The sequence below is a fragment of the Quercus suber genome, unplaced genomic scaffold, assembly GCF_002906115.3.
Source record: "Quercus suber isolate HL8 unplaced genomic scaffold, Cork oak 2.0 scaffold_324, whole genome shotgun sequence".
Classification (NCBI taxonomy): domain Eukaryota; kingdom Viridiplantae; phylum Streptophyta; class Magnoliopsida; order Fagales; family Fagaceae; genus Quercus; species Quercus suber.
Window position 1 is genome coordinate 224,287 of NW_027069777.1, and position 17,872 is coordinate 242,158.

At 34.2% G+C, this 17,872-nt stretch overlaps 1 protein-coding gene across 1 annotated transcript; it reads left to right on the plus strand.

The window, feature by feature from the left end:
- Window positions 1-6,843: 6,843 nt before the first annotated feature.
- LOC111996267 (ethylene-responsive transcription factor ERF003) lies at window positions 6,844-7,985 on the plus strand. Its single transcript, XM_024028229.2, has 2 exons — window positions 6,844-7,101; window positions 7,208-7,985. Exons 1-2 carry the CDS (start codon window positions 7,019-7,021, stop codon window positions 7,683-7,685), a joined length of 561 nt encoding a protein of 186 aa, XP_023883997.1. The 5' UTR covers window positions 6,844-7,018; the 3' UTR covers window positions 7,686-7,985.
- Window positions 7,986-17,872: the final 9,887 nt, after the last annotated feature.

The window sequence follows — 17,872 nt, forward strand, 5'->3', positions numbered from 1 at the left end:
ATACAAATTCTAGAACTACTCACCATCTCATTATTGATCTCATGTTATTTCTAGATTTTGTATACCTATAATTGCAAATAATAGTGAATTCATTTCCTGCTTGTTTTAGTACTAAAATGGTCATAAATATTATGTTTCATTTTTAGATGCCTTCAATTGATCTACCTAGCTTTATCCAATAACTTGTAAAAATGATGCACTTTCAATTTTCATTAAATTTCAAAAGTATGTTGAACGCGATTTTAATCTCAAAATTATGGCTGCTCAATTTGATTAGGGTGGTGATCAATATCACTCTCTTTTCAATTTTTTTTTTTTTTTTTAATTGTGAGATTTTTCATCGTGATTCTTGTCCCCCATACCCATCAACAAAATGAGGCTATTGAGAGAAAACATCATCATTTAGTGAAAACTAGCCTTGCCTTACGTTATTATGCCCGCATTCCTCTTCATTGTTGGGGCTTTGTATTCCTATGAAGAAAAGTTTATAATGAATATAATTTCAATTAATTTTTTTTTCTTCTATGTCTTGGTTTTGACTCCATCCTATGTTAATTCTTAAGTTTTGTTCTCTCTTTTATTAGGTAATTCAAGTTCCTTCTTTTTAGAAAGATTGTTTTCATCTTCATCTTTTTGTTTAATGATTGTGGGTACAACGTGCGGTCGGTGCTGCTTTTGGGGAGTACGCCTTGGCCAAGTGGATTGGGGCGGATAAAAAGGAGTTGTCACCTAGGTTTATGGTTTAGGAACCATGAATATAGTGCCCTTATGTGGAAGGACTAATCTTGCTATTAGAGTATGGGTTCAGAGTTTAGGTACGACTTTGGGAAGGTATTAAACACAAAAAATGGCTCGACCCGTGGGCCAACTTCCACTCATTGTGTCTTACGTCTTAATCTTATTAAAGGAATGTTCAACATTGTATTCTATACTCACACACACACACACACACACACACACACACACACACTCTAACATGCATCTAACAACCAACATGACATCAAATGTACCACAACCCTAACATACATCTATCACAACATCTCATATCAAACCTAGCATACATCTATCCAAAGCATAAAAAAAACATGGTAGAAAATAGGCTTGGCAGCAAGATATTGACATCAGACATAACCCAAACATATAAGCATAGTATCCAAACAACAAACAAACATATTCGTTATGTTCATCACCCAAAATGTATGTTTATGTGAATGCATGACTTACCTTACTGCATCACAACACCTATGACATTAATGCATGATCATATTAATGCACGATCATATTAATGCACGTTCATGGTATCAAAGCAAGAAATAAAAAGGAAACTCTAATCTAGTATGTTAAAGGAAAACAAATAATCAAACAGAGAAATAGGGACTTAAAGACATAAAATGGGTCAAAATAAAGGCATATTATGTAAAAGAAACAAAGAAACAGAAGCAAAAATTTTAGATTTAGCATATGCATACTTCAAGCTTGCATATGTATGCAGGAAGTCTGCACATGCAGACACGCCCTAAAGCCTAACCCAGAAACATAGAAACGCAGAAAAACAGAGTAGAACTTAAATCTAACAACCTAACATGCATAAAATCATAAAGCAAAGACAACCTAAGCTAAACAAACATATTATAATATGAAAAAACAATAGAAACAAGGAAAACAAAAAGATTAAAGCAAGAAAAAGTAAAGAAATGAACAAGAAAAGCTTAGAACTCAATACCTCAAACAAAAAGCTTTTCAAGTTTGATTTTGACCATTCCTCTTAGTCAATCTATTCACAATCAAACAAAGAAGTGATTAGTAATCTTAAAACTCAAAGATCAAGGACAGAAAAGGCCCTAATCAAAAAATATTAACTTGAGGATATTTTGTGAAAAACTCCTTCTTTGGTTCATTATTTCTAGTGAATCTTAGGTTTTCCCTTAGGATTTGTGTTTTTGAAATATAACATGTAAGGCTTTATATAGTTGAAAATGAGGGTTTGGAACTATAAGCGCAACACGAGGTGTGGGTTGCTTTGGGAAGTATGCCTCGGTCGAGTGGGGTAAGGCGGAGGAAACACATGGAGTTGCCACCTAGTTTTATGGTTTAGGAACCATAAATATAGCGCCCTTACATGGAAGGACTAGTCTTACTACTAGAGTTTGAGTTCGGAGTTTAGGTACGGTTTTGGGAAAATGTTAGGTGCCCAAATCGTCTGGTCATGGGCCGGCTTCCACTCATTATGTCCTATGTCTTAATCCTATTAAAGACATATTTAACATTGCATCTAAACACACACACACACACACAAGCATACATCTAAGCATACAACATGGCATTTCATCCCAAACATAACATTCTTCTATCATGCTTATCAACCAACCCTAGCATTCATCTATCATGGCATCTCATGTTATCTCATTTATGGCAGGAAACAAATTATGGCAAAAAGGTAGGCATGGCAACAAAGTGTTAAGCATCAAATATATATACATATATATATATATATATATATCAAACTTTTAGACATGAAAACAACCATCAAGCAAGCATATTTATCACTAAAAGACATGTTCATACCAATGCATGTCTTACCTTACTTATCTCACTGCATCACATCACCTATGGCATTAATGCATGGAAATGTAAATGCATATTCACAGTGTCAAAGCAAGGAGAAGAAAAGCAACCCTAATCTAGCATGTTAAAGCAAACAAACATACAAACAAAGAAACAGAGGCTGGAAAACATATGAAAAGGTCAAAATAGAGGCATATTATGTAAAAGAAATAAAGAAACAGAAGTAGAAATACTCAGATTAGGGTTTCTGGGCATAAGTATGTGTGCGCATACATATGCCTACGTATGTAGGCTAGTTGTATGCGTACGCATACTTTGAGCCTGCATATGCATGCAGAAGCATGTGCACGCAGACACGCCCTAAAGAACCCTAACCCAAAAAACAAGAACATAACAAGAAAGAACAACAAATCTAGCAACCGAGCATGCTTTAAAACAAAAAACAACTAAAACCTAAACTTAAACAAACATGTTAACACATAAACAAAACAAAGAAACATGATTAAAAGCAAGATTAGAAGAAAAAATGAAAGAAAAGATGTTAGAGCATATACCTCATAAACAAAAACTCTTTTAGCTTGATTTTGACTGTTTCTCTCTGTCAAATCTATTCACAATCAAATAAAAATGATTAGTAAATTTCAAAACTCGATAATCAAGACCAAAAAAGGTCCAAATCAAAATAAAATTGACTTAAGGATGTTTTGTGAAAAACTCCCCTTTGATTCACTATTTCTAGTGAATCTTAGGTTTTCCCTAAGGATTTTCTGTGTGTTTTGAAAAGGTGCCATGTATGATTTTATCTAGTGAGAAAATAGGAGTTTGGAACGGCTCTCAGACAATGTGGGATTTGTTCCAAACCGCAATATTAATGCAGAAAATTTTCCTTTTATAGGTTTTTGAAACCCTAGTTGCGTGTCCGTGTTTGCGTGTGCATACATTAGACCTGCGTACATAGTTTCTGGCCTGCGTGCAGTCCAAGGGTTTTCTTGGCTTTTTCTTTTTTAAAAATAGATTTATTTGCTCATAAGAAGTTATATTTTTCATTTTAATATTTTTCAAGTCAATTTAGAATCTAATTGGACCCTAAACCAACCTTAGGTTTTTAGAATTTCAACATCATAAGAGAACAGGAACTTGAATCATAAGGGGTACAAAATACGGTGCCTACAGGAACGGCTCCCAAATGATGTGGAATTCATTCCAAACCTTAGTCTTTAATACAGAAAACTTTCCCTTCATAGGTTTCTGGAACCTTAGGTCCGTGCCTGTGTACGCATGCATCAGACCTGCATACGCAGGTCAAGGGTTCGTTGACCTTTATTTTCCAAAAAATAGATTTATTTACTCATAAAAAATTATAATTTTCATTTTAATATTTTTCAAGTCAATTTAGAATCTGATTGAGCCCCAAACCAACCTTAGGTTTTAAAATTTCAGCATCATTGGAGAACAAGAACTCGAGTCGTGAGGAGTACAAAATACGGTTTCTACAATGATGTTTCAAAAACTCATCTATATCTTGTTTAGTATCATGGGTTTGACTTGGGGAATACCGTTCTTCTTCAAAACAATTCTCAAATAGAGTGTTAATTGTTAATGCATTGTATGAGGAAGAACCAAAAACGAGAGAACGTGCACAATGTCGTGTGTTGACAAGGATATCCCATGTTCTTATCCCTGAACACAATTCCAATCCTCTTTCGTTATTCGTTAAATCCATTGTATTGCTATATTAAAAAAACAAAAACAAAAATCAAAGGTATTGTGTTTGCATGTGACTTTGGAACGTGTAGTGGACACGAAACCATGGGAGGTTTCATACAGTTGCACGTAAACCGGACAGTTTGCTATCATCACCCATGTTAGATTTTGGGACCCACTTCACGCGTTCTATGTGGGCCCTATGCATTGGATTATGTACTGGACATTAGATTATCTTCTTTTTGACCTTCCTGTTGATTTCAGGCTATTTGGTTAGCTGTAATCCAAAAATGGGACAAAAGAACTCTCAATCTTTCCATTAAATGCTATTTGTCCGATTGTCCATTTGTCCTCTTTTTCTCCTTCCATCTTACTCTCTAGTTTGAAAACATATATAGTTTAATCATAATTTTTTATGATGAAATTTCTCATAAACTTTTTCTTAATTAAGCTTCCCCATTTTGATATTTTGGATTCTTTGGGCTGGTTTTGTATGATTGGGGTTCAATGCCCCTCTCTTTTTAGGACTAAAATGGGCGTTTGTTAAAAATTGAAAAGGGCAAATTACATTTTTCAACCTTAATCTTTCACCCCTCCTTTAATGTTTGTCATGCCTGTCTGTTTTGGTATTAAATATGACGATTCTTTTCTCAAACACATATACAAAATGTGTAAATTAATCTTTCGATGTTAAATGTAGTCCGACTAAACAATAAAACAGACATAGAAGATTAAGTATAACATATTTATAAAACTGAGGGGTTCATTTTGCATTTCAATAATTTAGATGGTAAATTATGGTTAAGTGTAATCGAAGTGATAGTTTAAGGTAAAAAAGAATAATTTACTGGGACGAAAGAAAAAGAAAAGAAAAGTTGTTTTTAAACCTGTTCAATCTTTTATTGTCTGCAATCTTCTAGTTTTTTTGTCCTGATTGTCAAATCCAAGATTGCTAGTTCGACTTAGCATGTACATGTCTTGAGTCTTGACTATTTTTAGGGTGAAAAGTTTCTTGGCTCTTTTCCTTGCACCGTAGACATGGCATGCATGAAAGAGATCTAATTGATATTCTATTACGAGGAACCCGGATCCTCCGTTAGTTTATGTTGAACTGGTAGTTGCCGTAAGTAAGACTATAAGATGAGAGCGTTCAACGAAAGAGGGTACAAAGTGTTTATCATGCTCGATCATGTTGGAATTTGACACAGTCAGAAATAGCTGCTGAATTGTTAAAGGCTATGCTTATCTCTCACCACACACCATATGATTGTGTTTAAAACAAACTTGTACTGAGGAAGACACAGAAATTTGATTCGCTCTCTCTCTCTCTCTCTCTCTCTCTCTCTCTCTCAATATGGGGCGTCATTCTAGGCACGTGGGTGAACAATGAATATATGGTGGTGCATTGCATTTGCATTGCATAAACCAACCACATTTAAACATGAAAGTGTGGAACACAGCTTCTCTGTCCTCTTCTACTATGTAGCATATGACTACATATGCTAACGTTTCCAATTTTTAACTCCATGCTATTACTATGAGCTTTTAGACACATGGTTCACAGCAAAATCTGCAATACAAACAAAAACCCTCACTGCATTATGGCATCAGTTATCTTATAGAAGTTGCATGAAAATGAAAGCTCCAAAACAAATACCACCTTGCAAGCTAGCCCACCTTTTTTGTTTTTTTTGGAAGAAAGATCTAGCCTACCATGTTGCTTCATCAGCATACTTTTTCAATTTATGAAAAATAATTCTCATTTATAAATAAAAAAATAGAAAAAACACTACCCTCCAATTGATATATATATATATATATATGAAAAACCTCAGGACATTGTTGCTCGTGAGTGCAGATTGATCCTATAATAGTACAAAAGATATAATCAAATGATTTGAATTGTTAGGATAATTATTACGGTCCAAGAATCTTTTAATCAATGTGTCCCAACGCAAAATTGACTCAATCATGTTGGTAACAGTTGATGCATAGAGCTCTCGCTCCCTAGGGACCATATTATAACGTATAATAATTCATAACTCAACTCATAAAAAACAAAAAAACAAAATTATAACTATTCATCCTTCCAGTATGCAATATGTTATCTTAATTTTGGTCGTCCAAAATAAACGTAGTATATAAAAATAATAGTATAATATATATGTTCAAAGATTTTTAATTGATCAGCTCGAAGCAAAAATAAAAAATATTTTTATTCTAATTATTTTTTTAATTATCTTTAATAATAATGAACTTGATTGATTCATTGTCTATTCTAAAATAAACCAAACTCACATGAGAAGAATCTATGAGACTATGACCTTAGATTTCCTTGAAGAAAGAATGGGCAAAAGCCAAAAAGGCCAGAGAACAGTGGCATGATATTTTGGATATAATAGCTTGTTTTATAAAAGGAAAAAAGAAATCATGTGAACTGAATTTGGTCACAGTTTGAAATTCTCCACCTATTTATTCAATAATCGTTGCCACAGACCAACTGGTAACTAATGGACACAGAAAAAAGAAGTTTAGACTTCAAAAGCGCCAGTGGGACCCAATTCCCCAAATTGGTTGCCAGAGAAGCCTTAGAAAAAGAGCCTCCAGTTGCATCTATATCTGTCAACAAACCCAACTACAAAAACCCCCCTCTCCCCCTCCCTCACTTGGCACCACTCTCCTACCTCATTTTTCTCATTCAGGCATTTTCACAAACACCTTCTCAAGAAACGTTTCTTTTTTCTTCGATATGGCTCGACCACAACAGCGATACAGAGGGGTCCGGCAGAGGCACTGGGGCTCTTGGGTCTCCGAAATTCGCCACCCTATATTGTACGTTGACCTAATTAGTTACTGAAACCTAAATACGTTTTTCTTTTTTTTTTCATGCTAGTTTGTTTTCCTTGGTTGAGTACTAAACGAAACGTTTCAATTGCAGGAAGACTAGAATTTGGCTTGGAACATTTGAAACGGCCGAAGACGCGGCACGAGCCTATGATGAAGCAGCAAGGCTTATGTGTGGTCCAAGAGCTAGAACCAACTTCCCTTACAACCCAAATGCATCTCAGTCATCTTCATCCAAGCTTCTTTCAGCAACTTTGACAGCTAAACTCCACAAATGCTACATGGCTTCACTGCAAATGACCAAACCATTAGCTCCAGAGCCTAAAAAGGAACCATCACCACATCTCATTGCCTCCAATGCCTTTGCTGGAAAAACTTTTGAAATGGGTATGTGGTTCCCAGAAAAAGGACCAGAACTAGAGCCCAATTGGGTTGTGAAGAAAGTTAAAGTGGAAAATAGCCAGCAGCAGTTCAAGCCTCTTGAGGATGATCATATTGAGCAAATGATAGAGGAACTGCTTCACTATGGATCTGTTGAGCTTTGCTCTGTTGTACCACCTCAGGCTCTTTAATGTTGTCAGCTTCAAACATCATCCTAAACAACCTTAATTAATTCTTTCTCTACCCATAATCTGGTATATGTATATCATTTCTGCTAATGCCACTCATTCAGCTAATATTTAAGACTTCTTTTTAATCAGCCTACCCAGTGCCTCCTATTTCTTGGACCTAATAGTTCAGTCCTGTTCATAGTTTTCTCCATGTAACCATTTGAATGCTCCCCATATGCCATATGCGACATCAAACATTTTATAATTGTAATAATTCTCCTGATATCAGTTTATGCGCTAGTTTTGACTTTTGAGCATCAATTATGTGCAAAAATTACGTTTTTTATTCAAGTTTCTTTTGTAGTAACTAGTAAGCATGTTTGGAATTTGGCGAACGGTAAAAAATTACTTGGACCATACCTCATTGAAGAACGGCTCTAGCACAGTACTTTTATTCTTTTTTTTTTCCTTACGAAATAACTAAAATTTATATAAAATACTAGGAGGGAAATTTTTTAATTTACATTGTACTAGCAATATAAATTTTACATTGTTAACTAAACAAATGTATATATACAAGTGAGTTCCAGCTAGCTCAATTGATAAAGTCTTTGATGGTTGAATAAGAGATTTGAAGTTCAATTCTCGCCTACACTAAAAATTGATTAATGTCTTGGTTTAATGATAAAAATCTATCATCAAGAGCGAATGCTATAGGTTAAAAAACTCTCTCAAAAAAAAAAAAAATGTATACAAAGTTATATACATTTGCAAAAAATATATAATATAAAAATATCCATCAATCAACTTAAGTTCAGCCACATAACTCTTTCCTCTTTTTTTCCTCCAACTTTTGTTGTATTCATTTGTGGAAACCCAAATTCAACATTGATATTAAGAAGAAATAACGAAGAAATACTATATTATTGTACCTCGAAAGTAAGTTTTAATTTTCCAGTTACTTTTATTTTTTTCCCATATAAAATAACTAAAATTTAATAAGAATCTATTCAACAACGTAACCCCCGCCCATGCTCCCCCACCCCTCTCATTTTTTCAACTTTTGTTGTATCCATGTCAATGATATTTTGGAAACCTAAATTCAACATTGAAATTACGAAGAAATGACAAAGAAATACAATATCATTGTACTTCGAAAGTAAATGGTAATTTTGCCTGATATGACAATGCAATTGATCTTGCTTAAAACGGGAAAGTATGTTCCCTCCAAATTGAGCGTTAATCACGGGCAAAATGGGAATGTGCTAGAACTAAAAGATATACAAAATTACAAATATTAGCCCTCCTTGGACATGGTCATATCTCTGGCTTGTGTTTATGATTGGTATAAATTCCAGCCAGTCATTTTGCGCCACCTCATGTAATTGAAAACGGAAGCGTTTGTTTAAACTCTAAAGAAAAAACACAAATACCATATAGAATCTGATTTTTCCCCCTTTTAGAAACAGAATATTCTGTTTTCATTAGAAAAAGAAAAATAAGAAAAACAAAATGGAAGAAGAAAGGAAGAAATGTATTCCAAAAAAGAAGTTTTATATAAAACAATTATATAGTTTCGTAGCATTCCTTAAAATATTGGCATCAAATATACTGAATGCTAAAATTTTAATATTTAACACACCAATCACCAAAATTTAACCTTATTAAATGTGCTATATATATATATATATATTTTTTTTTTTTAAATTAACACACATCTACAATGCATTTCTACTTTCTAAAACTCTAAATCTTATAAAAAAAAAAAATACTCTAATCACCTCGAACCCATGTCATCGCACCAATTAAAAAAACAATTAAAATAAAATAAGATTCTCTCAAAAATCAATCTATGTTAGATTCACTTGGCATATTGGAGGCAACCAAGATCTTTTTGGCCTCATTTACTTATGACTGTTCTTGTCCAGCCTTGGAAAAGTGTGTTGTCACTGGATTTTGGCTAAATCTAGTTGCAAAGCAAAGATCAAGATTTTTTTGTTTATTATGACTCATTCCAAATTTTTCTGCCTTTTGATTAGATTGAATCCTCCCCTATATGTATCAACCCATTATTTCAAGATTTGATATCGGTTGTACTTAATTCTAAGGGCTTTGTTAGGAATTTGAGAGATTTTAACGTTAGTATTAGCTTTTAGGTTTCATTTGATTGTGGTTTTTGAATGTCGGTTCTAAATTCTTTAAATTGATCGTACAAACATTTAATTAAAACCGCTGGTTGACGAGTTAAATGCCTAATATGATGAGAGTATTATCCTTGAAGGATTTATTAAGTTTTTATAATTTTAGAGTTATGGTTTATGCACAAATTAGGTATTTTTGTATTTTGGATATTAACCCGTGAAATTGAATGTTTAAGAAAGAAATTAAGATTCTAATTAAAATTAAAAACTCCTAAGAAGGTGTTAAGGTGCTATAACAAGAGTGGTTCTTCTGGTATCATATTTATAACAACTTTTCAATCTAGTACTAGTAGTGTTATAACCAAATAGGCTACAATAATATGTAATTGGATCATTTAATTCAGTTTTTTTTTTTTTTTTTTTTTTGATAACCATTTAATTCAGTTTTTGTTAGTTTAATTAAGTGAAATTATAATAGACCTACGAGTAATAGGACTTAGGCCAGATTTGAGGCTTTTGATGATTCAAGGGCAAAAATGGGCTTTTGCCCTTTTTACCCAAAATATGTAGCAAAATGCTCCATGTTCTGAAACTATCTAGCAAAATACCTTTGTTTTAAAACTCGATTTTAGAAAATTGAGTTATAGGCAATCAAACTTAAAAAAAAAAAAAAAAATTATGGAACTCGAGTTCCATGTGATTTTTTCCAAAAAATTCGATTTTCATCAAATTGAGTTTTACATTGAAATTCGATTTTTTAAAATTTAAGTTTCAAAATAAGGGCATTTTGCTAGATAGTTTCAGAACAAGGGCATTTTGCTACATCTTTTGGTTGAAATGGGCAAGTGCCCATTTTGGCCATGATTCAAGTGTTTTGATCTCAAAATGAAGATTTCTACATGAAATTAAGGTACCCGATTACTGGTTTGATTGTTTAATTTGGTGGTTAAGAAATTGTGATTGATTAAATTTTAGGTTTGTAATAAAAAAAAAAAAAAAAAAGGTTTTCTTTTAAATTGGAATTTTTTTATATCTACGCTTGATTTCAAAATGAACCTTTTTTTTTTTTTTTTTTGAGAATCCAGTTTGTAATGTCTTATTAACTTAAGAAAGAGGCATATCTGCCAATACAAAAGAGTCTATATCTGGTGGAACATGCTCCATCCAAACGATTAAATCATAACTAAATCTATCTTTTTTTGCTAAAGCATTAGCTATCAAATTTTCCTTCCTATAGGTATGAGAAAAACAATAGCTTCTTAAGGAATTGACATAGAACATAGTGTCTTTAAGGAGATGGCCATAAGCAGATTGAAACATATCACCTTTTTGAAGGGATTTGATGACAGTTTCCGAGTCTCCTTCCAAAATGGGCTCATGGAGACCTACTTCGTGGACAAAAATGGCAGCATGCCTTGCTGCAAGTAACTCCAGGCATGTAACTGAAGGTGGCTATGGGATTTTTTCAAAGAGAGCCGCTATGATTTTGCCAGCATGGTTACATATTACCATACCTAAGCTTGCCTTTCCTTTGTCTATGAACATGGCCCCATCAAAATTGGTCTTGAAACAATTGAACTATGGAGGCTTCCACTTTGTTTCTTTTGCATGAGAGTGATTTTTTGGGAGGTTGCTGATGGAGTGACAAATATCTTTTTGCTTCAAAAACTACTCGGTTTAGAGGGAGAATATCCTTATTCAGCCTAAGTTTGTTCTGCCTGGACCATAGAAACCAAGCTGTGGTGATGAAAAGCTCCTGTTTGAGTGGCTTTTGCATGATCAATTCAACTAGATTTTCGAAGGACCCCATGGACGTTTTTTGGAGATCAACCCAACCAAAATCCACATCCCAAACCTGGCGGAGAGAGGGACAATTCCAGAGAGCATGGAGGACAGATTCGGACTGGGCTTTGCATTGTTGGCATGCACTATCTACTATGATTTTTCGTTGCATTAAGTTTTCCTTCGTTGGCAGCGCATTTGAACAAGCTTTCCCTGTGAAATGCTTGATTTTTCTAGTACATCAACTTTCCATATTTGCTTCCAAAAGCCGTGGGTCTTGTCTGGGATTGATGTTAAAGCTGGTTCCTTATTCTCCTCTGCACACAGCCACTTATACCCCGTGCTAACCGAATAAGAACCATCTCTGGTTTAAGGCCAATATAGTGTGTCGGGTTGGTTGGTCAGTCCCAATGGAATGGACTTTATTTTTGTTGCTCTAAAAGGCAGGAAATTATTGTCAATGGTGTGGGAGTTCCATCCATAACTATGTGGATCAAAGAGTACTGAAACAGTAGCTGATCTAAGTGCAGGTGTTGGAGGTGAAACCACTCACCCTTGAGACTCCCCAGGTAGCCAATTCTCCCCATAAATCTTGACTTGAGAACCATCACTAACTCTCCACTTTGCACCCTTTAGGATGAGCTTTCTTGCATGTAAAATGCTTCTCCACGCAAATGACCCAAATTTCACTTTTGCTTCAAACACACTGCTATTTGGAAAGTATTTGGCTTTGAACACTTTATAGAAAAGTGAATTTGTGTCATGCACTAGTCTCCACACTTGTTTGGCTAACATGGCTTCATTGAACTTACAAAGATCTTTGAACCCCAAACCTCCATCTACCTTAGGCTTACATAAAGTCTCCCACATTTTCCAATGTATTTTTCTCCGGTCACCCCTTTGCCCCCACCAAAATTTACGGATCATCGCTTGAATGTCTCTACAAAGACCAACCGGTAGGCAAAAGTAACTCATTGCAAAGGTGGGGATTGCTTGCACCACTGTTTTGAGGAGGACTTCCTTGCTGGCTTGTGACAATAATTTTTCTTTCCACCATTGAATTTTTCCCCACACCCTTTCCTTGATAAAATTTAGGCTGGCACTTCTGTTTCTTCCCACCACCACTGGAAGGCCTAAGTACCTTTCATATTCCTTAATCTCCGGAACCCCAAAAAGATTTTTTATGTCATTTTTTGTTGCCAAGGGCACAACTTTGCTAAAGAAAAGAGTGGTCTTTTCCTTGTTAATACGCTACTGGAAGCTTTCTCATATTGATCCAAAATTCCTTGGATGGCTTTTATATCACTTATCTGGGCACGACAAAACAGCAGACTATCATCAGCTAAAAATAAATGAGAGATTTTTGGACCATACTGGCAAAGGAAGTATCCCCTAATTTTGTCTTCATGCACAGCTTGTTTGATGAGAGAATTTAGACCTTCAGAGCAAAGCATAAAGAGGTACGGTGACAAAGGGTCACCTTGTCTGAGACCTCTTGAGGGGACTATGTTTCCTTTTGGCTCTCCATTCACCAGGATGGAATAAGTGACTATGCTGATGCATTCAGAAATCAGCTTCACCCATCTTCTATTGAAGCCCATTTTTTCCATCAGTTGTAAGAGGAAAGGCCACTCCACTCTATCAAATGCCTTGCTCATATCAAGTTTGAGCGCCATAGAGCCAATTTATCCTGATTTCCTTGTTTTCATGTGGTGAAGTGTCTCAAAAGCAACTAATATATTATCTGAAATCGCTTTGTCAGATTGAAATGCACTTCGAGATTCAGATATAATATCAAGTAATATGACTTTTAAGTGGTTAGCTAAGACTTTTGAAATAAGCTTGTACACAATGTTACACAATGCTATAGGCTGAAATTCAGTTACATGTTCAGGACTTTTCACTTTTGGAATAAGAGTGAGATAGGTATGGTTTATACCTGCTGGAATATGGGTTGTGTTGAGGCAAGAGAGCACAATGACAGCAACATCACTTCCAATATCCTTCCAATAGTGTTGGAAAAAAATTGGCGGCATCCCATCAAGACCTGGGGCTTTTAACTTCGCCATTTGAGATAGTGCTAAGTCAACTACTTCCCTTGTAAACTCATGGCCAAGGAGGGTGTTCATCTCTTCGGTAACACTTTGCTGGACTTGCTGCAATGTTGAGTCAATTTCATAAGGGTTTGATGTGGTGAATAAACCCGTGTAGTAATCAACCAATAAAGCAGCAACGTTTTCATCCCCACAACACATCTCCTCCCTTGAATTTTGAAGACCATGAATGGTATTATGGCGAAATCTATGAGAAGCTCGGCTGTGAAAATAGCTAGTATTTTTATCCCTCAATTTTATCCAGTGAGATTGAGACCTTTGATGCCATAGTTTTTCCTCCACCACCAACAACCCATTTATATCATGCTTTAGTTGTTGTACCTGGGCAAAATTTTTATCCTGGGCTACCACCCTTTCTGCTTGTTTCAGTTGCTTTTTCTTCTCAGCTATTTGTCTTGTGATATTGCCAAAATTCTGTTTACTCCAGTGTTGTAGACTTGATTGACATTTGTTGATTTTTCCAGCCATGTTTGTCATGGGAAAAGACCCAAAATTTTGCCTCCAAGTCGTGTGGACTGTATCATGATAGCACTCATTGTCCAACCATACCTATTCAAATCTCGAAGGGCATTGCTTGCTGCTTGGGATGCCCATGGGGTGAATTTTGATGGGTTTGTGGTATGAGGTACCACACTCAAGAGTAAGCACCTTTGATGTCGGAAAAAGGTTCAGCCAATCTTGTGTGTCAACAGCCCTGTCAAGCTGCTCCTATATTGTATTGCCATTCTGATAGTGTTTGTACTAGGTGTGCTTATTTCCCACATACCCCAAGTTAGTGAAACCACACTCGTCAAGAATGTCTCTAAAGTCCTGCATTTGCCCATTTGGTCTTGGTCAGCCACCTATTTTTTCATGAGATTTCAGAATCTCATTAAAGTCACCATCACATATCCAAGGAAGGGAAATTTTTTGGTGAACCTTGATGGCCCTAGTTGACTTTAGGCATATTGAATTATTGCTAGATAAAATTTATATTCGGTTTAATTTAAAATTCTCAGTAGTTACTTATAGAAAAATAATAATAATATAGTGGGATTTTGGGGTTAGAGACATTTTCTCGTAAAGTGATGGTGTATGTGTGAGATTAAACATATTTTTATTCAAATATTATATTTATTTGGCGGGCAAGACTTAGGTACAGTATCTTAGGTTTTTGTCTTAAAATTCAGTCATGTGGCTACTTAACTAAAAAATACACTTCCATCGCATAAGAAAAAATTCACATAACAAAATCTTAAAAGAAGAACCTAAGGAATAACACTTAAATATTGTTCCTAAGTCTTGCCCTTATTTGGCGAAGGCTCCATGGATCTTGGTAACATTTTTTTTTTTTTTTTTTTTTGAGAATCTTGGTAACAACCTAGTTACAAGTGATTTCACTTCATTAGTTGAACTTATAACACATCACTATGCTTTTATCTTTTCGTTCTTGATATTTTCAATTTTCATATTTTTCTTTTATTTCACTTAATTGAATCTTATAACACATCGCTATGTTCTTGTTCTTGATACTTGTATATTTGAACAATCATTAGCATCTGTAATTATTCTTATATCATAAGTAATCATTTTAAACATGTTAGAGCATTCACATCTAGCTTTTCAAACTAACTTAGCAAAAAAATTACCCGAAAAAAAAAATCTCTCATACCCAATTAGGCATAATTGTTCAAAAATTTGCAAAAAATTACTTTACTCTCTAAAAATATAGAGTATTGTAGCTTTTTTGTAAATATTTTATCTTTTTTTTATTCACTCTCTATTGCACTCAGAATCTCTCTCTAATGGTGACCGATTTGGCTGTGGGGAGCTACGATGGTCGTAGACGTGCACTAATCTGCCATTGAGGATGTTGGTTTGGGTCGTTGGGTTGGGGCCTGGGGGAGTGGGTTGTTGGCATGAAGCGTTCCTTGCAAGGTTAGATAATTGTGCGGTGCTAACATGGTCCTTGGTCAATTTGTCTTCGCAAACTTTAGTTGTGGTTACGAGTGAGAAGGGGATTGGAAAAGAAATTATTTTAGAATATTTTTATAGAATGTATTGTAAAATAGAGAATGAGATGTATGGTATATTACAAAAGTGGACAGTTAAAGTAAAAATTGACTTTTTGAAGCAATTATATAACCAAAGAATGCAAAATTGTATGTGAATACTCTTATATATGGTGTTGTGAAGATGTGGTGGTGGTAAGTGACTAGGGCGTTGCTCTTACATGTGGGGTCCAATGCACAAGACATGATGCTATTTTTTGGGAGTAATTATTAGGTGATCCTAAAAGCATGATAATGTGGTGCTTCATTTTCTCATATTCATGATAGATCTTACTAATTAAATTCATGGTGAGATCTACCATAAATATGAAGAAAAAAAAAATCATATTATCATATTTCTGGAGCACCCAATAATTTTCTTTAAAAAAAAAAAAATTCTTGAAGCTGACTTTTATTATGATTCATTGTGTTGATGTATAAATTATATGCAATTTGGTTACTTGATGAGTTGTTAGTTCCTTTTACACTAATTTTAAAAAGCTCAACTTATCATTTATTGCTTGCACTATCATCATGCATTGTTGTTTTAAATTGCTACAATTTAGTTAAAAATCTTGTAGTTTAACTAGTTAACACATTCTGGTGTTTTCAATGGAAATATCTTGAATTCAAATCCCTTTATACATCCATGTTCAACTATTGAATTATCAAGAAAAGAAATGGTAACAATTTAATTACATAAGCATAAAAAGTAGCTACCGTTATGATTAGTAGCTAGCACGTACCTGATTTGTAATAGGGTGTCACAATAAAACTTTGTTAGTGCCAGAATTCCACAAAATCCAAATCCAAGATGTGACTCAACTAGGTCTCATTCTCTATTTTCAAAACATTTATCGAGCATTAACATTAGTTACTTGTTCTCGAGGAATGACGGCAGCACTCCAGTCTTTGCCTCATAACTGAAATTCTTGTTTGAATGATTAAATCAAGAAAACATTTCTTTTGTTGGAAAAAGAGGTGATTGAAAGAGGTCACACATTTTTTTAATACTGGTGGTTGGATCGGGTTACAATGGAGGACTTTGGAGATTCCTATCGATTAATCAAGCTATTAGATATTATTGTGGGGAATTGTAGCTATTCGATATTATTGTATTTTGATTTTCCAAAAAGACCTCTCTCTGGCTATCTGGGCCGGGTAAAATGTGACTTCTATGTTGGGCCTGAGTTATTGTTTTTATTACTAGCCATTCGGTTAGCTCTTTTGGGTTTTACCCAACTATGAGTCCTAGTTACCATATGGTAACAAGAGATACAAAATGATTTAATTTTGGGTGAGAAGATACAAAATGAGATTGAACTATGTAAAATGACAATGGATAGAGTTTGCTTCCAAATTGGTTGGAAGAAATTTTCTACAACCTACAATGTGACGATTCAAAACTTAAAATGAATATTCACATATATTTTTAGTTACTTGACATGTTTAATCGTTATATGACTTGTTTAAATGATTTAATTAATCGTGACTTAATAATCTTTAACGGTAGTATGAACTATTACATAATATTTTCAAACTTAATTTTAAGAAAATGGTTATCCATTGACAATGAGACTATTTTGATAGGTTTCCTAACCTATTCTAGTCTTAATAGAATGAGTTTGAAATTTCTTAAAAAGACAATGGGACTAATTTAGGAAGGGTTGGGTTATTTTTCTCATAACCCTAATATTATAACCCTAAACACAATATTTGATAATAAAAAATAAAAAAACTTATTTGAATTGAACTATTAACATTGTTAAAAAATTTCCTCTAAAAAAAATATTGTTAAAATTTAGTTAGTAGTTTTATGATTTGGTAGTATTGTCTGTTTCTTTTATAGTGAAAAATTCGGGTCTGAATTCTCCCTTTCATCACTTTTTGTAAGAGAAAAAAAAATGTTGTTAAAGTTTGTGTCAGGACTCAATATCACAAATCTATAGCATTTCATAAACGCTTGAATGTGGTTAAACAATTTTTAGAAGTTAAGATTAAATAATATGAGATTGATCCTACCTAAAATTCAATAAATATAACTGATAAGTTTGGAATGGGTTGTTGATATAATATATTACAAGAATGAAAGGTATATGGAGGAAATGTAGTCCAATGGTTGATTTGTAACAATATTCTTT

What these genes read in the sequence shown, in the direction of transcription:
- LOC111996267 (XM_024028229.2), top strand. Translation starts at nt 7,019, where the DNA reads ATGGCTCGACCACAACAGCGATACAGAGGGGTCCGGCAGAGGCACTGG. An exon ending in GAAATTCGCCACCCTATATT is followed by an intron (nt 7,102 to 7,207) that starts GTACGTTGACCT and finishes TTTCAATTGCAG; the next exon opens with GAAGACTAGAATTTGGCTTG.